This window comes from Rhinopithecus roxellana, chromosome 7 (assembly GCF_007565055.1).
Source record: "Rhinopithecus roxellana isolate Shanxi Qingling chromosome 7, ASM756505v1, whole genome shotgun sequence".
Taxonomy (NCBI): Eukaryota; Metazoa; Chordata; class Mammalia; order Primates; family Cercopithecidae; genus Rhinopithecus; species Rhinopithecus roxellana.
The window spans coordinates 10,904,287-10,926,988 of record NC_044555.1 but is presented as its reverse complement, the minus strand read 5'-3'; the positions used below and the strand labels follow the sequence as shown (position 1 = coordinate 10,926,988).

The 22,702-nt window shown below is 37.6% G+C and overlaps 1 protein-coding gene across 4 annotated transcripts in view; it reads right to left on the bottom strand.

Moving 5' to 3' along the window:
- ARHGEF9 (Cdc42 guanine nucleotide exchange factor 9) overlaps nt 1-22,702 on the bottom strand; it is a 130,794-nt gene that overhangs the window by 46,366 nt on the left and 61,726 nt on the right. For all 4 annotated transcript variants that reach the window (XM_010372291.2, XM_030934403.1, XM_010372292.2 and 1 more), the window contains 2 exons: nt 8,601-8,833; nt 4,310-4,439 (listed from right to left, as the gene is read on the bottom strand). In XM_010372291.2, coding sequence (XP_010370593.1) covers nt 4,310-4,439; nt 8,601-8,833 — 363 coding nt within the window. The remainder of the gene's footprint in view (nt 1-4,309; nt 4,440-8,600; nt 8,834-22,702) is intronic.

Here is a 22,702-nt window from a genome sequence, read left to right as displayed (position 1 = left end):
TTCTGTGCCCCAAGAAAGCCACACGGTTTGCTCCTTCCTCTCCTTCAGGTCTGTTCTTAACTGTTGCTTCTTCAGCTAGTACCCCCATTACTCCCTAACCTGCTATCCTACTTTATTTTTCTTCAGAGGCCCATCTACCTGATGATATGTTTGTTGCCTCTTTTCCCTATTGGAATATAAATCAATGAGAGTGGAAACTTTGTCGTGTTCACTGATGTATCTGCAGAACATAGAATAAGGTCCAACACAGAGTACTTGATATTTAAGTACTCAATAAATACTGTTTGACAACTAAATCAATAGGTGTGGAATGAACAGTGGCCACAAAAAACTACCCAAAGCTTTCTTGCCAGCTTATCTACCTTCCTTCCTTGGGGTCAGAGCCTGAGAGAAGAGGCCTCTAATTCTAATTCACCCCATTCTGCCTGATTTCACCCCATTCTAATTATAGGCCAGTTGATATGGGGCTATAATCTGAGCAGATCCAGGGAAAGGATAAGGGGAATACCATACTTTTTAACTAGTTTATTTTCAATGCTGCCTACTGACAGGAAGGAAGAGGAACAACAAATCCATCCAGCCCTACATTTGATCTTCTGGTCCCAGGAGCATGCCTCATCAAGCCACTTTAGCTTTTAAGTAGATGCTTTTGCTGCCTTTATCATGTTGGGTTTTCTTGTTTCCTCCAACTCTTTGGATTCAATCATCAAATAGTAAATTGGAACAGGTCTTTGGGTATTACACAACCAGGCTGGGAGGAGAGGGATGCCACAAAGAGGAAATCACAACCACACATAATCCAGCTCCCAAACATGAGCTACAATCTTAAGTTCCTGCTACAAATCTCCAGGAAAAAAAAAAAAAAAAAAAAAAAAAAAGATTAAAAAGAAGCTATCCAGGATATGTTACCTTTCCCTTGTTTTCAAGTGGATTAAATGAGTGTGCAAGGTGGCAAAGTGACAGCTCAACCAAACCTCAGTGTCATAGAAATTAGAAATAGGAATTTCCCAGAAACTGCAGTCCCTGGGAACAGATTATTCTCCCTGCTGCTCCCGCATACTGCTCTAATGTATTGATTAGTAGAGAGATGACTGACACTTTTACTCATCCATTTGATTTTCAGGAGTCTTCGGGGGTGGGGTAAAAGGAGGTACTTCAGGAACTCTAGTCCCTACAGAATGGTAGAGGGCAGGGATAATAACCAGAGTTGGGCAAAGAGACCAAGAATGTTCATGGAATAAGCTAAGAGAAGGGTCAGGCCTTGATATAATGCAAGGCTTCCTGCTCTGTAGCCAGACACTCTGATTTATTTAGCAGACACTAATTGCCTGCATGCTACCCTCCAAATTCCTCTTCAAGGGAGATTAAGCTCTGAAGGTTTCCCTATGACTCCTCTTTTTCATTTGACAAATGAAGCTGAAATCATCATGTGGATGCTTTTGACAGCCACTCTGTTTGTTCAAACATCTGGGAGGCAAGGGGGTGGCAGAGACAGCAAAATATGGTGCTTTGTTCTTGATTCGCATGGTCCGTTCACAGCAGTCCTCAGCAATCTGGCAGAATATCTCTCCCTGCCTAGACAACTTCTTGGGCAGGTGGAATGCACCAATAACCTATACCAGGGAATCTGAAATTGAGCCACCAATCCTAATAATCATTAAGCCATGGAGTACCCATGTCTCACTGCTTTCTTGGGGAGACTCCCCAGCCCTCACTCACCACCTGACTGGGATTTGGATGACCTCCCCAAGGTAGTCTCACTGTCTTATTTAAATATAGACTCTTTACTACATACAAAAAGCAAGTCACTGCAGTATCACAAAGAACAGCAGTTGGGCTGTGAGAGGCAGAAGGTTGAAGGAATAAGTGGTACATTACTGAAAACAACGCACAAGGAATCAGGAGACTAGATTCAAGTTCCAGCTTTGTCACTGACTTGCTGTGTGGCCTTGGTAGGAAATAAGCCTCTCTCTGCTTGTCTGTCTTCCACCATCACTGCAAGGTGAGAGTAAGTGTGTGAGAGTATGCGTGTATGTGCACATGTGCGTGTGTATACACACAAGAATCATCAGGGTTGTAGGGGGAGTCCTCAAGAGCCTTTGTGATTCTGACATTCTAGAGGTCTTTAACACAGGTATGGCGAATATGACAGAAACTTTAGGCTTAGCCTCTGAAATGTTCCACAGTGACTTCAGTCTGACAAGAAGACCATGAAGAATTTTTCTTCCTACAAATTGCTATAGGCTGAATGTTTGTATCCCCATAAAATTCACATGTTGAAACATAATCTCTACTGTGATGGCATTTGGAAGTGAGGCCTTGGGGGATGATGCTCATGAGAATGAGGTTGTCATGAATTAAATGGGAACAGCATTCATAGAAGATACCCCAAAGAGTTCTCTCATCCCTTCTGCCATGTGAGGTTACAATGAGAAGACAACAGTCTATGAAGAGGGCCCTCACCAGGCACTGAATCTACTGGTTTCTTGATCTTAGACTTCCCAGCTTCCACAACTATGAGAAATAAATTTCTGTTGTTTATAAGCCACCCAGTCTATGGTATTTTGTTATAGCAGCCTGAATGAAGTAAGATGTCAATTTAGATAAAGAAAGGCTTCACCAAGCAGGAGCGTACAAGGGATGTGTGGGCTTACATGAAATTAGAGTACCAATCAATCAGGCTAACAAAGGAGACAGAAACTGTCAGAACCGTGTTTTTGTAGCCCCACCCAGACAAACATGCAGGAAATTCCTTCGGAGGTGCTGAGTCTTTAAATCATACCCCAGTGTTATTGAGCTTGGTGCTACTGAAGCTCCCTGGGTAGGCCAGAAAATTTCATGCTATTTTTGGTTCCCCATGGCTCCTGCTCCAAGGACTGATGCCCCAGAGCACACAGGGGAATTAGAAGGTCTTCTAGGCATTAGGAAGTTGGGGAGATGCTCCAGGGAATAGGAAGACAACCGCTGCTGGGCACCTTCTCTTACAAAAAACCCTGCCAACGAGAGAGAATAAGGCCAGCTAATCCACCTTAATTTTAGAGTGTTTTAGAGTTGATGGGCTTGCTAGAAGTCATTTGGTCCAGCTCTCTGCCTCTAATCAGGCAAATGGCCAAAGCAAGGCCAACACACGGAAAAAAGGACCCACAATTTTCTAGTAAGTCTGGCCTAGTGCTGGCTTCTGTTTAAGAGAATGAGGATCTCTTCATCTAGACAAATTCCTTTCTCTGAAAATCAAAGTGCTGTTCTACTTATATGGGAACATTATCCTTCAAATATAACCCAAAAGGATGTCAGCTGATCAGAACTGTGGTCTTTTTCAGCAGTCTACATTAAGGTAGGACAGAGGTAGCAGAATAAAAGGAAGATGACTTTTTTCTGGGCCTTGGTTAAGTAGCTGTTTGTGAAGATGATGCTTGGTTCCCTTGGAATGGGCTAAAATACTTGAAGTATTAAGAGAGATACTACCTCTTAATCACTGAAAATGACACTTGAGTTGAGGTCAGGGGAATTGGGAGCAGACCCTACCTCTATATTATGACCACAAGGCTTAAGATTGCTAATCCCTCCCTAGTAGCATGTCCAGCCTCTCCCATCTTGGTTATTTTAGCCAGCAGACTATCAGATTGCACAACCTGGGTCTGCAAGACATATGTGAAATGTCATTACTCCTGGTTCTTTTGGTGGGCATCCAGGAAGGAAAGGTCTTTCAGAATTCAGAGAAGTCATGGCTGTCTGCAATGAACTGGAAGGCTCTCAGGTATTATTTTAAAAACAGATGATAAAACTGTGGATTTGGCAGGGATGATGGTTGTGGCCTAGAGTGTACAGGCCTAATAGAGAGACCTAATAGATGTGTAAGGGTGAGGTGATATAACTGATAAAAAAAAAAAAAAAAAAAAAGTATGTTGGCTATCCTGCATGGTTGGGAACAGGAGAACCAACCCTGTATTCTATGTCTGAAAGTAAATTAGTATATACTACTTCTTATCTAAGTGTGAATCTGTTGGTCATAAATCCAGAAAGAGCTTTGAAAGGCTACTGAGTCAACCCAATTGTTCCCTGTCAATACCTAAAGAAATGAACCTTTCATTTCTCAATGAAGTATCATCACAAAAATTTCTCCAATCTTCTTAGAAAGTCATTCAAGTATCCAACACTTCTCATTAGCAGGAAATTTTACCTTGAGTCTAATCTAAATCCTTCCTGGTGCTCTTCAAAACTAATTCCTCTTCACCTATCCTTAGCTAAGATGGGAAGCTTTTGCCAAGCTATTCAGATTCCCCAATACCCTGGTTGGTTAGTTTCCTACCTCCCAGTCTAGGACAGAAGCCTGCCACTGAGCAATCTTGTCAATATTCTCTAAACGTCGCTTGCGTTCGTTGATCTGCTGAGTCACATTTCTCATGACAGCCAAAGCAGCTGCCACATACCTGTAGTCACTGTGAAAACAAAAGAGTGCAAGTTGAACGAACCAATGTGCCAGAGAACCAATGTGCTAGGTGCCAATCTTAACATCCACTCTCCTCTACCTCCTTAGTAACAGAGTCCTGATTTTCAGATGGGAACCCACACCACCTAAAGACTACATTTCCTATCTTTTGCTTCAGCAAAAATGACTATGCAACTAAGTTTTGTACACTGATATGTAAATAGAAGTGTTGAGTAGTATAAGAATTAAAGAAAGAGGAGAGAAACATGAAGGATGGCTTTTCAGTCAACAGGGAGAGGTTGATTTTAAATAAACCTGAGAGGACCGGCTGGCCGAATTAGGTCAGAGCCACACTTTCTTACAGACTAAGAGTTTTTAAGGATTCAGGGTGGGAGAGTTTATCAGAGGCATAGACTGTTTCTGTGCCTCTTTGTTGCGCTTATCTGGGAGAGAGAGTTGTGTGTCTGTTCCCATACATCTTTTTGCAGGCATATCCCCTGAGTCTGCTTTTATCTTCTCTATCTTAGGGCACCTGAAGGAAAAATAATGTGCTTATTAAGGCCCACTGTTTTACTGGGGCCCATTGTATGAGGGTGAAGTTTGGCAGTTACCCAAGAGACTTTCCCCTGACCTCCTTCTGTGCCTGAGCTCTCTTATTGTCTGCTCTTTCTGGCTGCTTGTAGTTAGAAAAGAAGTGATTTCTTGAAATGCATGAGCCTAGAAAGGGAGCTGGAACTTAAAGTGGTGGTGTTTGTCCAAGATGATGGTGCTCCTGCTCTACCAGGTAGGCCTTCTGAGAAATCACCTTTAAGGAAGTGAGCAAACCCTTCTTTAGCCTTTACTCAATCCTGATGCTTGGAATGTTGATGTGATGGCCGAACCTCCGGTAGCCATCTTGGACCATAAGGACAAGGTCAATACCCTAGGTATAGGATAGCAGATAGCTGTAGGGTGCTCATGTTTCTGATAGCTGTAGGGTGCTCGTGACCATGGGACCGCCATACCAGTCATAAACTTCAGAATACATACTTCTTTTACATGAGACACAAATAGGCCGCTATTTTTTTGCATCACTTTTTTTGTGTCCTATCTGATACAGCCAGCCAAGGACCAAAAAGGGAGCCTCACACATGATGCAGTATAGACCACCTTACCATCTCTTCCATCATCTATTTCTATGGAGCTTCTGCCCAAAATCACTGTGAAATATCCTCACGTTTGCTTTTGCACAATATAGAAACAGAATATAGTACATACGGTCGGTAAGAACACAAAGTCTGAGGCCAGACTTTGACTTTGTGGGATCAAATATCAGTTTTTCTCACTGACTAGCAGTGTGGCCTTTGGCAAGTCTCACTCCCTCTCTCATTGACTCAATTTCCTCATCTGTAAAATGGGGAAAAGTATAGTTTACTGAAAGTTTCATAAATTAAATACAATCATCCATGTAAACTATTTTACTCTTGGCATATAACAAATGTTAATAGTATTACTATTACAAATCAAACATTTCTGTAGTAAAGACATCACATGGGATGCCTCTTAAAACCCCCAGTCTCAGAAGTATAACCCTTGGCCTCACATCCTGGGACCCTGGATAGCAGACATGTTGAGAGTTACATATCCTGTCCAGTTTTTTTCTGCTGTTCTTTTCTGATTTCCAATTGAATGGCTCTTGGGAAAGGCAGGTTGATAGGGAGATCTCAGCCATTCAGTGGGGGCTAAAATAAACTGAGAAGACAAGAGGATGCATTACAGTTCAGTGTTAACACCTTTCCTTAGAGAAAATGAAAATGCCTTGTGGTCACTAGTCTGCTCAATCTCTCAGTACTATTTTTTTTTTTTAAATGGAAGAAGAAAAAAAAAGATGTGCAACAACTACACATCTTTGCACAACTGCACAACTGCATACCCACAACATTGAATAGTGGGTTGATGGACCAAAGAAAGGCAGAGGAAAAGGACTTCTAATTGCCAGGAAGATCCTATGTAGTACCTCCTCTTAACTTGCATCCGTCACTCCAATCTGTGCTCTGCACACCTGTCAGAGCCATAGCTCTCAAACAATGTTACAGTATCACCTCCAGTGAAAGGCTTTTCACTACACTTCCTAACCAATCTATTCTGTCTCAAGACAAATATGTTAGAGAAGCCTTTATTCTGAGCCTCAATGAATGTTAGCTATTATCAGTTTTTCTTCTGGATCCCACTGCTGACCCATATTGAGCTTATGGCCAACTAACACTTCCTAAGTCTCTTCAAAACAAACTCTCTCAGCCTGTCCTTGAGCTATTTATTTCTTATTTTAGACGCAATGGTAACACTCTACATTTTTTTCTGTTACATTTCATTCTTTTACAGTTAGTTGCTCCAACATATGAGGATCTTTTGGGCTCTGTGACATCACTAAAGGTTCTCCTTGGCAAGATGTCTGAGCCTGACACTTAGAAGGAGGTAGAGTGGTGACAGAAGGGAAGACTGCAGCACAGAAGCTGCTAACATAATTAAGTGTTCCTATTCTTTGGACCCATTTTCTGCCCCTGTACCTTTCCTTTCTCTGATTTGAGGAGATCAGTGCTCTAAGCCACTTTCTGGGAAGCAAAGCACAGAGCTGTACTGTCCAATATGGTAGCTACTAGCCATATTTAATTAAAATTAAGTAAAATTTAAAATTTAGTTCCTCAGTTGTACTAGCTATGTTTCTTAGTACTCAATAGTCACATGTGATCGGTAACTACTATACTGAATAACACAAATATAGACTATTTGCATTGTTGCAGAAAGTTCTACTGGGCAGTCCTGGCATGAGAACGTTCATTTCCTCTACGCCAAGATTACCCGGCCGTGGATTCCTCACTGTCAGTGTCCCATACTGCCTATTTTTGACATTTTTAGCTGGCTGCCTTTCTCAAAATGGCTAGGGGGAAATGTGCCCATCTCTAACCTGTCCTACTAGTTTTAGCAGTCGGCAGGAGAAGAAAGGAATGGCTGTAGTTCAGCCTAACCTTGGTCAAAGCCCTCAGATGAGGTCTGGGCCCAGCCTCTTACTGGGGAGAGTAACAGAACAAAGATTTTCTACTTCCAGACATGTCAGCTAGCCTCCCTCTTACATGCAGCCTTCATTCTCATCAACTTAAGGAAGGTAAGGTAGGGAATATATGTCAATCATCTGTAAGCAAAGTCAGTATTCTTCTCTATTTATCATTTGTCATCTAATCTTCTCCCTCAGAGGCCTTCAGCCCTACCTATCTGAACACCTATCTTACTAAGCTTCCAAGTTGGCATCAGCCTTTAATTGCCTTCACATCCAAGCTACTCTTGACATGCATGGCAGGAGCCATCATCTTAATAGAGATTCCTGAGACCTGCCAAAAGGGGTTGTCCATGTCGTGGGAGTTGTGCTGGGCCCAACAGGTCACTCTGAGAAAGGGTAGGAATTGATGTAGCCTGATACTGCCTGAGCGACTCTACTGTCACTCTGGAGCGCAAGACGGGAGAGGAGAGGGAATCAGGAACCTAGATGTCAAGAGGAATTTGAAGCAGGAGTTCCAGTCACAAGGTGAAAGTGCACAGAAATGGCAAATCCAAATTGAATGTCCTATCTTTTTGGTGCACACCAAACCCCCGAAAAGCTCTGAGGTTGTTTTGGCCTAAGAAACTAACATAGCTTTGAGCTATGCTTAAAAACTTTCTTCTGGAACTTTTAAGATGAATTATGCCATATATAATTTACCCAGTGAATATTATCAGTCCACAAGTATGATTTAGCTCCATTGCTTGGTCTCCTTGGGGCTAACTTTCAGACCCAGATGCATTAGGCCTCGGGTGTGGGCTAGTTGGTTTGGTTTACATCTTTGGGTTCATGTTTGAGTTGATGTTGCTTCTCTAACAAATCATATCTTATATGCTTTAGTGGTGCTGAAGCCCTAGGCAGATTTCAGATTTTAACCCAAATATAGTGGCCCTGGACCCTCCTTTTGTGTGAGTAACAAAGCCAGTGATAGCTCTGCTTTCTGTACCCTGTTGGCTATAAGGCAATCAAGAATGTATCATCCTATTTTGTAGATAAGTTAATAGAAACTCAGAAAGGGCAAAAGGACATGTATTCTCAATGAGAACCAACAGATAGAGGAAGTTCCCTCATTCACTCCTGACTCCCTCAATCCCTTACCTGTGGTCTTGGGCAGTATACTTTAGGAGCTCAGCCAACTGTAAGGGATACTTGCAGATCTTCTGCACTGGAGTCAAAAGGAAACCATCTATAGCAATGTCAATCATCTGCTGCAAGAGGCGACAGGCCTCAAAGAAGTGTTGGTAGCGGCTGTCTTTCATCAGTTTGGAGAGCTCCATGCAAGCATCCAGATGGTTGTTACAATACTCAGAGTATATCCAGAATCCATCTTGCTGTGGGAAAAGAAAAAACAGAAAAGAAAAGGCTACCGAGGACCCCAAAAGAAGTCTTAAAGTAATGGAAAGACAGATCATATTCTTAGGCAGAAATATTAAAATGATAATGAAGTCAATTATTCTTAAATTGATTCATAATTTAATAATACAATAGTAAAACAAATTATTTAGTAACAAGACAAACTGACTATAAAATTCTTATAGAAAAATAAGTAAATAACAACAGTAGGGACATTCTGTAAAAGAAGGGTAATGAGGGAACACCGGTCCTAACAAGAGTAAAACACAGCATGGCAATAAAACTCTGGGACTGGATCACAAAAAGCAAGAGATCAGTGACTCTACTTCTGGCAATGACAGACTAAGTTGTTGCAGACAAATCCTGCCACTGAGAGTAGCTGGAAAAGCTAAAAATAAATAAATATCTGTATGAAGGAATCAAATAATCCAGACCCTGATATTATCTCCATAAAATGTCCCTAAGGAAACACAATGTGATGAAGTGTTTAGAGGTAAGAAATCTAAGATGCATGCAAGTTAAACACTAATGGCTGAGAAAAAAAATGTATGAGTGTGTGTATATGTATATATGGACATATAAATATGTACATAAAGAGAGGGGAAGAGAAGAGAGGAGAGAGAGGGAGAACACACTCAAATGGTAAGACAAAATGGTGAAATGTTAACAACAGGGGAATCTGGGTATGTTTTGTATGGTTATTATTTTTAAAAAAATCTCTATAATTTTTATTATACATTGACAAGTACTTAATAAAAGATAACCCGATGCATTAGAATAGAAAATATTTATAAAACCCAAGAGAAACAATAGGCAATAGAAACCGATCAACAAAAAAATCAAGATGGAGTTGTTATATTAGGGTTGAAAAACAAGCAAAATAGCACATAAAAAGAATAATATACCATGATCAGGAGAGACTTATCCCAATCCAATTCACCACATTAACAGATTAAAGGAGAAAAATTACATGATTGTTTCAATAATGCAGAATAAGCATTTGAGAAAATAAATTTATGATAAAGACATCAGTAAACTAGAAATAGAAAGAAACTACCACAATGTAATAAAGGGCACCTATGAAAAATGTTAAGCTAATTACTTGGTAAAATATTGAATGCTTGCCCCTAAGATCAGAATAAGACAAAAATGCCTGGTCTTATCATTTCTAGTTAACACTGTACTGTATGTCCTGACTAGTGAAATAAGAAATAAAAAAAGGAAATAGAATATAGACTGAGAAAAGAAGAAATAAAATGGTCTTTTTTTCAGAGATGACATAATTGTATATGCATAAAGTCCTAAGAAATCTATAAAAAAGTACTGGAACCAATTAGTGAATTTGGTAATGTGTCAGGACACAAAGTCAGTGTACAAAAATCAACCGTATTCCTGTGTAATAGCAATAGACTATAGATGTTTTAAAATACCTTTACACCAGCAATCGAAAAAATGTTAAATACTTAGAAATCAACTTTTAGGAGAGGATGTCAGTAAGATGACAGAATAGGAAATATCAGCCTTCCTTTCTTCAGCAAACAACAATTTGGTAGCTATCCATGAACAAAAAATAATTCTGGAAGAGCTTAGGGGTTCACTTCAGAAGCCACAGCAATATAGTGAAAGAAAAAGTCAGAAAACAAATACACAAAACTAGTAGGAAAAATAGTTTCATTTTGCCTGCATCACCCCATCCCCATAGCTGGCACTGCTCATTATGGAATGGAAACTCCTTGGATCTTGTGTCCTACATACAGGGAGAAGAAGACAGGAGTATACAACAAGGTTCCCCAGCTTTATGGGACACTGCCCAAATGACCAGCTTCAGTTTCATCCCACCCAGATCTCTGAGAAGACAGATATAGCCTAGATATCTGGAGACAGCAGAGAGCAAAGAATAGGGATTGGTTATATCAGTATCAGCAAAGTAGCAGGAGTCGCAGTGATCTGCCATGGCCTGCTTGACACAGAGCCCCAGTAGGCCTCTCTGTCAAGGACCTCAACAGCCCTCATAGCCACTGTGTACCTCCTATAGATTTTACCTCTCAAGATCCTTCAGCGTGCAGTCACAGACCCCAGAGGTTTTTTCAGCTTTTACTGCTAAGAAAACCAACTGCTAGTACAGTAACAGCAGAACCCCTGCAGCTTATACTGCTAAGGGTCCATGGGTTGTTTTTTTTTCCTTCTCAGTTTTAGGAGAAAACAAACAAACAAACAGCAACAACAACAACAACAACAACAAAAAAAAAAACGTGCCTGAGCCATGTCCCTTCTTCTTCTCTACTTCCTGGAGCCACCCATAACTGCCCAACTGCTGCTGTGGTTACTATAGCCCAGTGGGAAGCGGTGATGCAGGCCAACAGCTTTCACATTCTCCAGATCCCTGATCCACCAGAGCTTTCCCTCTCCCATGTCCAGAGCTGCCTGAGCTACTCCTACCACAGGTGCCTTAGCCAAAGGACCCAGCACAGGAGCCTTTGCATTCTCTAGGTACTTAAGCCATTACTAGGCCAGAGCATCCAAGGAGACAGTAGTAAGTACTGCCTCCTTGGATGCTCTGGCCCAGTGACCCAGCACAGCTACCATTCATGTACCTGCAAACAGCCCTTGGATGCTCTGGCCCAGTGACCCAGCACAGCTACCATGCATGCACCTGCAAACAGTTCTAGGGTCGCAAACTAGGGGTTCCAGTCTCACTACCACGTGTTACCAAAGCTGACCTACGCAGATAGGCTATCACACAAATTCTTCTAAAGCACACATGGAATACTGTCCAGAATAGATCACATGTTATACCACAAAATAAGTCTTACCAAATTTAAGAAGATAGACATCACATCAAGTATCTTTTCTGGCCGTGATGATATAAAACTACAAGTCAGTAACAGGAAGAAAACTAGAACATTCTTAATCAGTAGAAATTAAACAACATATCCCTGAATAACAAATGGATCAAAGAAAAAATCAAAAGAGAAATTTAAAAATATCTTGAGACAAATGAAATTGAAAGCACAACAAACTAAAACCTTTGGGATGCAGCAAAAAAAGTTCTAAGAGGGACGTTGATAGCATCAAAAAAAATCTGATATAAACTATCTGATATTACACCTCGAGAAGAAGAACAAAGTAGACTTAAAGATAGCAGAAGGAAAAAAATAAAAGATCAAAGCAGATGTAAATCAGAGAACAGAAGAACTCAGGGGAAAATATCAATAAAACTAACTTGGCTTTTAGAGAAAATGAGCATATAGGTAAATAAAATTAGAAATGAACATGAAGATATTACAAAAGATGTCTCAGAGATGAAAAGGATTACAAGGGACTATTATGAACAATTATATGACAACAACTTGGAAATACCAGAGGAAATGAATATATTCCTAGAAATATAAAACCTACTAAGATTGAATCAAAAGGAAATAGAGAGCCTGAACATTAACAAATAAAGAGACTGAAGTAGAAATTTAAAATCTCCCAACAACAAAAAATCCCAGGACCAGATGGCTTCACAACTGAATTCTACCAAATACTCAGATAAGAATAGTAGCAATCCCTCTTAAACTCTTCAAATACATACATACATACATACATACATACATACATACATACATACGTACGTACATACATAAAAGAACTAAATGCTCTCAAATGATTCTAAAGTCAGACAAAAACACAAAAAAAGGGCCGGGTGTGGTGGCTCATGCCTATAATCTCAGCACTTTGGGAGGCCGAGGCAGGCAGATCATGAGGTCAGGAGATTGAGACCATCCTGGCTAACATGGTGAAACCCCGTCTCTACTAAAAATACAAAAAAATTAGCCAGGCGTGGTGGTCAGTGCCTGCAGTCCCAGCTACTCGGGAGGCTGAGGCAGGAGAATGGTGTGAACCCAGGAGGCAGAGCTTGCAGTGAGCCGAGATCGCATCACTGCACTCCAGCCTGGGCAACAGAGCGCGATTCTGTCAAAAAAAAAAAAAAAAAAAAAAAAAAAAAAAACAAGAAAAAAACTACAAGCCAGTATCACTAATGATCATAGGTACAAAGATTCTCAATAAAATAGTAGCTAGCCAAATTCAGTAACATATCAAAAAAATCATACATCACGACCAAGTGGGATTTATCCCTGGGATGCAAGTACGGCTTAGCAAAGCCAAATCAATTATTGTGATACATTACACATCAGCAAAAGGAATAATTTAAAAACCACATGGTTATTTCAATAGATGTGGAAAAAGCTTTCACAAAGTTCAACATCCTTTCAGGATAAAATATCTTCACAAATTAGGTATTAATATAAAAAATTTCCTCAACATAAGAAAGGCCATTTATGAGAGGCCCACAGGTTACATCATAATCAATAGTGAAAAATGGAAAGCTTTTCCTTTAAGATCTGGTATAAGGCAAGGATGCCCACCCTTGCCAATTTTATTCAAAACAGTACTAGAAATACTCACCATGGCAATCAGATAAGAAAAATAAATAAAAGACATCCAAATTGGATCAGAAGTAAACTAGCCCTATTTGGAGATAAGATAATTACATAAGTAGAAAGCCCAAAAGACTCCCCCCAAAAATAAAAAAATAAAAACTGTTAGAACTAATAAATGAATTCAGTAAAGATGCAGGATACCAAAAAAATCAGTATACAAAAATCAGTTGTACTCTTTACACCTACACTGATGTATCAAAAAAAGAAATTTTAAAAAGTCATATTTATTATACCATCAAAAAGAATGAAATACTTAAGGAATAAATTTATTCAAGCAGGTGAAAGATCTGTGCACAGAAAACCAAAACACCGTGATGAAAGAAACTGAAGAAGGCACAAAGAAATGGAAAGATTTCCCATGTACAAGGATTGGAAGAACCAGTATTGTTAAAATGTCCCTACTACTCAAAGCGACATATCAACACAATCCCTATCTAAATTCCAATGGCATTTTTCATGGAGATAGACAAAAACATATATAAAATGTCTATGGAACCAAAATAGACCCTTAATAGCCAAAGCAACTCTGAGAAATAAAAATAAAGTTGGAGGCATCACACTCTTTGATTTCAAACAATATTATAAAGCTACGGAAATCAAAACAGTATGCTACTAGCATAAAAACAGACAGATATACCAATGTAACAGAATAGAGAATCCAGAAATAAACCCAAGCAAATATAGTGAACTAATTTTTGACAAGGGCACCAACAGGACACAATGGGGAAAGTATAGTCTTTTCAATAAATGTAGTTGGAAAAACTAGATATCTATATGCAAAAGAATAAAATTGGGCCCATATTTTACACCATACACAAAATTCAACTCAAAATGCATAAGAAACTGAAACATAAGAGCTGAAATCATAAAACTACTAAAAGCACTATTGCTGTGCTTTTTCATATGACACCAAAAGCACAGGCAAAAAAAGCCAAAAGAAACAAGTGGGACTGCATTTAATTAAAAAGCTTCTATGCAGAAAAAAAAAATCAACGACATGCAAAGGTAGCCTATGGACTGAGTGAAAATATTTGCAAACTGTATGTCGGATAAATAGTTAATATTCAAAATATATAAGGAACTGGCATCATTTCATAACAAAAAACAAATAAACTAATAAACTAATTAAGAAATGAGCAAAGAATATGAACAGACATTCCTCCAGAAAAGACATAAAAATAGCCAACAGGTATATGATGATGCTCAACATCATTAATCATCAGGAAAATGCACATCAAAACCACAATGAGAAATAACCTAGCATCTATTAGGATGGATATTATCAAAAAGATAAGACATAACAAGTGTTGACAAGGGTTTAGAGAAAAGGAGAACCTTGTACACTATTAGTAGGAATACATATAGGTACAGCAGCCACTGTGGAAAATAATACCTTTAAGATGTTCCCAAAGAAATTAAAAATAGAATTATCAAATTATCCAGTAATCCCTCTTTTGAGTATATGCCGAAAGGAAATGCACTCACCACCTTGTAAAGATATCTGCACTCCTTTGTTCACTGCAGTATTAATAACAACAGCCAAGATGGGGAAGCAAACAAAGTGTCCATTAATGGATAAATGGGTAAAGAAACTGTGGGGTGTATATGTATATGTAATATGTTGCCTCTATTTTAATAAATTACCTCTATTTTTAATTTCTTTATATATATATATATATATATATATATATATATATATATATATATGTAACATATACATACAGAGACACAGAACAGAATATTATTCAGACTTTAACAGGAAGGAGGGAAGGAGATTATGTCATTTATCACAACATGGAGGAACCTAGCAGACATTATGCTACATGAAATAATCCAGTCACAGAAAGAAAACTACTGCATGATTTCACTTACATGTGGAATCAAAAGGAAAAAAATGAATACACAGAAACAGATTATGATGGTGGTGACCAGAGGTGAGGGGGTGGGAGAAAATGGGAAGATATAAGTCAAAGGGCACAAAGTTGTAGTTATGTAGGAAAAGTGTAGAGATCTAATGCACAGCATGGGGATTAGAGTCAACAATATTGTATTATACACTGGAAATTTGCTAAGAGAGTAGATTTTAGACACTATTACCACAAAAAAGTAACTATGTGAGATGATGTTAATCTGTTTGACTGTAGTCATCACTGCATCATTTATATCGAAATATCACATTGTACATCTTAAATATATACTTTAAATATTTTTTAAAACAATCAATTTTTTTTTTTTTTTTTTTTTTTTTTTTTTTTGAGACAGAGTCTCACTCTGTCACCCAGGCTGGAGTGCAGTGGCCAGATCTCAGCTCACTGCAAGCTCCACCTCCCGGGTTCACGCCATTCTCCTGCCTCAGCCTCCCGAGTAGCTGGGACTACAGGCGCCGCCACCTTCCCGGCTAGTTTTTTTTTTTTTTTTTTTTGTATTTTTAGTAGAGACGGGGTTTCACCGTGTTAGCCAGGATGGTCTCGATCTCCTGACCTTGTGATCCGCCCGTCTCGGCCTCCCAAAGTGCTGGGATTACAGGCTTGAGCCACCGCGCCCGGCCAAAACAATCAAATTTTAAAAAGTCAAAATCATAGAATGAAAACTAGAAAACAATCCTGGGAGAAATCACAAAAAAATAGAAATAAACAGTTAAATGTTCATGGATCTGAAGACTCATCATATCAATGTTTCCAAAACTGATCCACATATTTAATGCAGTAACAATCAAAACACTGGTATGGTTTTTCTTTGTTTTTGGTAAAATTTGGCGAGATTATCCATAAATTTATATAGAAATACAAATAACCTAAAATAGCTAAAATTGTTTTGAAAAATAACTATGTTGGAGGAGTTATGCTATCTGACTTAAAGACTTGCTATGAACCTATATTAATCAAGAAAGCGGGGTACTATTACAAGAATAGTCATATAGATCACTAGAACAGAAGAGTGTACCTAAAAATAGATCTCCACATATACGCTTAATTGATTTTTGACAAAGGTGCCCAGGCAATTCATTAGGGGAATTAGTATTTTTTAACAAATATCCATACAGAAACCAATTAACCTGGATCTGCACTTTGTGCCACATATAAAAATTACCACAAAAGGGATCATAGGCCTAAATGTAAAAAACAAAACTATATAATTTCTTTTTTTAAAAAAGTAGAAAATCGTTATGCTTTTGAGATAGGCAAAGAAAGTAGGAAACAAAAAGCATGACCCATAAAATAAAATAAAGCGATAAACTGAATTTCAATAAAATTAAAAGTTTATGCTTTTCAAAAGATACTCTTAAAACTAAAAATAGAATTACCATTCAATCCAGCAATCCCATTACTGGGTATCGACTTACATAAAATAAATCATTATATCGAAGGAATACTTGCACTTGCATGTTTACCACAGCACCATTCATGATAGCAAAGATAAGGAATCAATCTAAGTGTCCATCAACAAACGAATGGATAAAGAAAATATAGTACTTCTACACAATGGAATGGTATTCAGCCATAAAAAGAATGAAATTATGTCATTTGCATCAACATAGATGAAACTAGAGGTCATTGTCTTAAGTGAAATAAGCCAGGCACAAAAAGACAAATATCACATGTTCTCATTTATTTGGGGGTGCTAAAAAATTGGAACACATGGAAGTAGAGGGTGGAAAAATAACAGAGACAGGGAAGTGTGAGTGGGTGAGAAGGGAGAACATGAATATAAGTGGGTTAAAGGGTACAAATATAAAATAGAAGGAATGCATTCAATGTTCAATAGCAGAGTAGGATGACTATATTTAAAAAAAAATGCATTGTACCCAAAAACCTGACTTGATCACTATGCATTATACATATGTTAAAAATTTCTCACATACTCTATAAATACGGACAATTTTAAAAAGACACAGTTAAGGAAATGAAAGGCTAAGCCACAGACTGGGATATAATGTCTGCAAATAACTTATCTGACAAAAGACTTGTTAACAAAATATATAATTCTCATAGCAGAATGTCACCAAAATAGCACAGTATAAGTTATGTAGCTTTACTCTCCTCCACAGAAAACCAAAAAGAACTAGCCACTGCCGAGATTATCAAAAGGAATATTCCAGAACTCAATGACTGAAGCTGTGACAATCCCAGAGGCCACAGAGAACAGAAAAACTGCAAGCAAAACGTAAAATAGCTCCTTCTCCAAGCTGCCAGGCACTGTGTAGAAAGGTACCCTCAAAATCAAGGTTCCTATACTGGAAAAAGTAAAAGTGGACAGCTAGCTTCCCCACCATCTTAGATCCCTTTTCAGAAAAATTCTTCCTGCCTCAACCTGTAAGAAGCCTCTTGAACACCTGCAGAGTAAAAAATCCCAAAGGGTGGGGATGGGGTTAGCAACACCCAGTACATGAAACTCCACAGCTTCTCTTCACCTGAACTCAAAAAAGACACCAAATCAGAAAGGCTGTTCAACAGCATCACGTTGCAGGAGGCACACTTCATCAGTCCTCTGGGAACAAACCTCCATCCAGCTTCCCACAGAGCTGGGATATCTTTGGGATTCCTCCCCATCCAGGATGGGTAGCACTTTGAACTTGAGAAAGACTATGTCAAATCTGGGTTCCAGGTGCCATCTAGTGTTGAAAAGGAGGCAGTGATCTCAGCCTAAGGGAGCTAAACAGTCACTCTGCACAAAACCGCTAGAAAGACATACTTCTGAAAGACCAAACCAAGCCAGACAGTGAAGACTGGAATAAAGAACTAATCCGTCAATGCAAATGCACAGACATATATTCATAGAAAGAGCAAATAGGAAACCATGACATTCCCAAATAGACAAAATAAGGAGCTAGTGACTGACCCTAATGCGATGATGTTGTGTGAGCTCTCAGATCAAGAATGCAGAATAGCAATTTTCAGGAATTCAGAAAATGTCAATATAACACAGAAAAGCAATTCAGAAATGTATTACAGAAGTTTAACAATGAAATTGAAATTTAAAAAAATTAAACAGAAATCCTAAAGCTAAGAAATACAATAATCAAACTGAAAAATGCATGGGATGATCTCAACAATAGAACTGATCAAGCAGAAGAAAGAATCGGTGAGCTCTAAGACTATTTGAAAACTCACAATAAGAAGAGAAAAAATAATGAGATAAATGAAGAACACCAACAAGATCTAGGGGATAGCCTCAAAAGAGCAAGCCAAAGGGTCATTGGCTTTAAAGAGGATGTTGAGAAAGAACAAAAGGTAGAAAGCTTATTCAAAGTAATAATAACAGAGACTTTTCCAAACCTAGAGAAAAATATAAATATCCACGTATAGGGTTAAAGACTACCAAACATGTTCAATCTAAATAAGATTACCCTAAGGCATATAATAATCAAACTCTCAAAGGTAAGTCCTACAGGGCGGGAGGGAAGGGCGCAACATACTCAAAGTACTGAACGAAAACAAAACAAAACAAAACAAAACAACTTCCCATAAATACTGTGCCCAGCAGAGTCATCCTTAAAACATGAAGGAGAGATACAGACTTTCCCAGACAGAAGCTGAGGGAATTCATCAGCAGAAGATTTGTCTTACATGAACTGCTGAAGCCAGTTGTTCAATCTTCAAAAGAACACTACTATGTAAAAAGAAAACATCTGAAGTTATAAAATAAACTAGTAAACGTATGTAGACAAATTCAGAATAAACTATGCAGACAAACACTGCGTTGTGGTGTGTAAACCGTTCATAGCTTTAGTATGAAGACTGAAAAAAATCTATCAAAAATAATGACAATTTATTAAGGTCAGCCCGGCCAACATGATGAAACTCCATCTGTACTAAAAAATACAAAAACTAGCTGGGTGTGGTAGCATGTGCCTATAATCTCAGCTTACTCAGGAGGCTGAGGTAGGAGAATCACTTGAACTCGGGAGGCAGTGGTTGCAGTGAGCCAAGATCGTGCCACTGCACTCCAGCCTGGGACACAGAGCAAGACTCCATCTCAGAAAAAAAAAAAAAAAAAAAAAGGCAATTTATTAAGGGATAGGCAATATAAAAAGATGTAAATTGAGACAATAAAAAGTTAAAATGTGGAAGTAATGGACTTAAATTTTTAGAGATTTTAGTTCTTAATTTTTCTTTTGATCAAAGTTAAGTTGTCATCAGTTTATAATAAGATGTTCTAAGCCCCATAGTAACTACAAAGCAAAAACCTGTAAAAGGTACACTAAAAAAAGCAAATAATTAATACATACCACCAGAGAAAAATCACTGAACAACAAAGGAAGACAGTAGTAAAATAATGGAAGAGAGGAGTTATAAAACAATCAGAAAATAATAACAAAATGGCAGTAGTAAGTCCTTACCTTTCAAAAATAACACTGAATGTAAATGGGATTAAATTCTCCAATCAAAAGAGAGTGGCTGAATGGATTAAAAAAAAAAAAAAAAAAAAACAGCATCCAACTATATGCTGCCTACAAGAATTTTACTTCTTTAAGTGAATTTCTAGTGAATAAGACACATATAGACTAAAAGTGAAGGGATGGAAAAAGATATTGCATATAAATAGAAACCACAAAAGAGCAGCAGTGGCTACACATATATCATATGAAATAGACTTCAGGTCAAAAACCATAAGAAGAAACAAAGAATGTCATTATATAATAATAAATGAGTCAATTCAGCTAGAGGATATAACAATTATAAATTCATATGCACCCAACACCGGAACACCCAAATATATACAACAAATACTAGTAGATTTAACGGGAGAGATAGACTACAACACCATAATAATAGGGGACTTCAACACCCACTTTTAGCAACGAACAGATCATCCAGACAAGATATCAACAAAGAAATACTGGATTTCAGTTGCACTATAGACCGAATGTACATAACTGAAAATAACTGAACATGTCATCCAACTGCTGCAGACTACACATTTTTCTCACCAGCATATAGAACATTCGTGAAAATAGGCCATATGTTAGGCCACAAAGCAAGTCTCAACAAATTTTAAAAAGTCAAATTCATATCAAGTGTCTTTTCTCACCACAATGAAATAAATCTAGAAATCAGTAACAAGAGCAACTTAAGAAACTGTACATATACACTGGAATTAAATATATTGCTCCTGAATGACCAGTGGGTAAATAACAAAATTCTTTTAAAAAATAGAAATTTCTCAAAACAAATGAAAATGGAAACACAAGATACCAAAGCCTATGAAATACAGCAAAATCAGTACAAAGAGGAAAATTTATGGCAATAAAAGCTTTCATCAAAAAAAAAGAAAGTCTTCAAATAAATAATCTAGCAAGTCACTTCAAAGAATTAGGAAGGCGAGAACAAACCAAACCCAAAGCTAGTAGAAGGAAATAAATAAAAAAGGTCAGAGCAGAAATAAATGAAATTAAGGCTGAAAAATACAAAAGATCAATGAAATGAAAAGTTTTTTTTTGAAAAGATAAACAAAATCAACAAACCTTTAGCTAGACTAAGAAAAAAAGAATACCCAAATAAATAAAATTAGAGGGGAAAAGGGAGAATATAACTGATACCACAAAAATACAAAGGATCATTACAGAGAATATGAACAACTACAGGCAAACAAATTGAAAACCTAGAAGAAATGGATAAATTCCTGGATACATATGACGAACCTAGGTTGAACCATGAATAAATAGAAAACCAGAACAAACCAATAACAAGTAACAAGATCAAAACAGTAATAAAATGTGTCTCATCAAAGAAAACCCAAGGACCTTATAGTTTCACTGCTGAATTCCACCAAATATTTAAAAAAGAACTGATACCAATTCCATGCAAATTATTTCAAAAAAGTGAAGAGGAGGAATACTTCAAACTCATTCTATGAGGCCAGCATTACCCTGGTACCCAAACCAGACAAAAACACATCAATAAAAGAAAACTACAGGCCAATATTGCTGGCAAACATAGATATAAAAATTCTCAAAATACTAGCAAACTGAATTAAACAACACATTAAAAAGATCACTCACAATGATCAAATGGGTCGCATCCCAAGGACAAACGTTTGGTTCAACATATGCAAATAAATAAATGTGATACATTACAGTAACAGAATCAAGGACAAAACCCATATGATCACTTCAACAGATGCTGAAAAAAGCATTTCATAAAATTCAAGATCCCTCCATGATAAAAAGACAACAAACTTGGTACAGAAGGAACATGCATCAAAATAATAAAAGCCATATATCACAAACCCACAGCTATCATCATACTGAACAAGAAAAAAATCAAAAGCCTTTCCCCCAAGATCTAGACCAAGACAAGAATGCCCACTTCTACCACTTATGTTCAGCATAGTACTTCATGTCCTAGCCAAAGCAATTTAGGCAAGAGAATGAAATAAAGGGTATCCATATTGAAAAGGAAGAAATCAAATTATCCTTGTTAGAAGATGATATTATATTTAGAAAATATTATATTTAGAAATAAAATCTTATATTTAGAAAAACCTAAAGACTACATACACATACGAAATGCTGGAAATGATCAACAAGTTCAGTAAAGTTGCAGGATACAAAATCAACATACAAGAAGCAGTTGCATTTCTGTTTGAAAATAATTAATGATCTGAAAAAGAAACCAAAAAAGCAATCCCATTTAAAATAGCTACAAAAATAGGAATAAATTTAACCACAGAAGTGAAAGATCTCTAGAATAAAAACTAAAAAGCAGTGCTGAAAAAAATTGATAACTACACACAAAAAGGGAAAGATATCCCATACTGATGGATGGGAAGAATTAATATTGTTAAAATGTACTACCTAAAGCAATCTATAGATTAAATGCAATTAATTAATATGAAATTAATATTATTGAATTAATATTGTTAAAATATACTACTGAAAGCAATCTACAGATTAAATGCAATCTCTATCCAATCTCTATCAAAATACCAATGACATTCACCACAGAAATGGGAAAAAAAATTCCTAAGGTTCATATGGACCCAAAAAGACCCAGAATAGCCAAAGCAATCCTGAGAAAAAACAACAAAGCTGGAGGCATCACACTACCTAACTTCAAAATATACTATAAAGCTATAGTAACCAAAAAAGCATGGTACTGAAATAAAAACAGACACATAGACCAAATGAACAGAATACAGCATCCCAAAATATACCCATGCATTTACAGCCAATTCATTTTCAATAAAGACACCAAGAACACATATTGGAGAAAGGACAGCCTCTTCGATTTATTGTCTTGGACAGATTGGATGTCCATATGCAAAATAATAAAACTAGACCCCTATCTCTCACCATATGAAAAAATAAAATCAAAATGGATGAATGACTTAAACGTTAAGACTTGAAACTATATAACT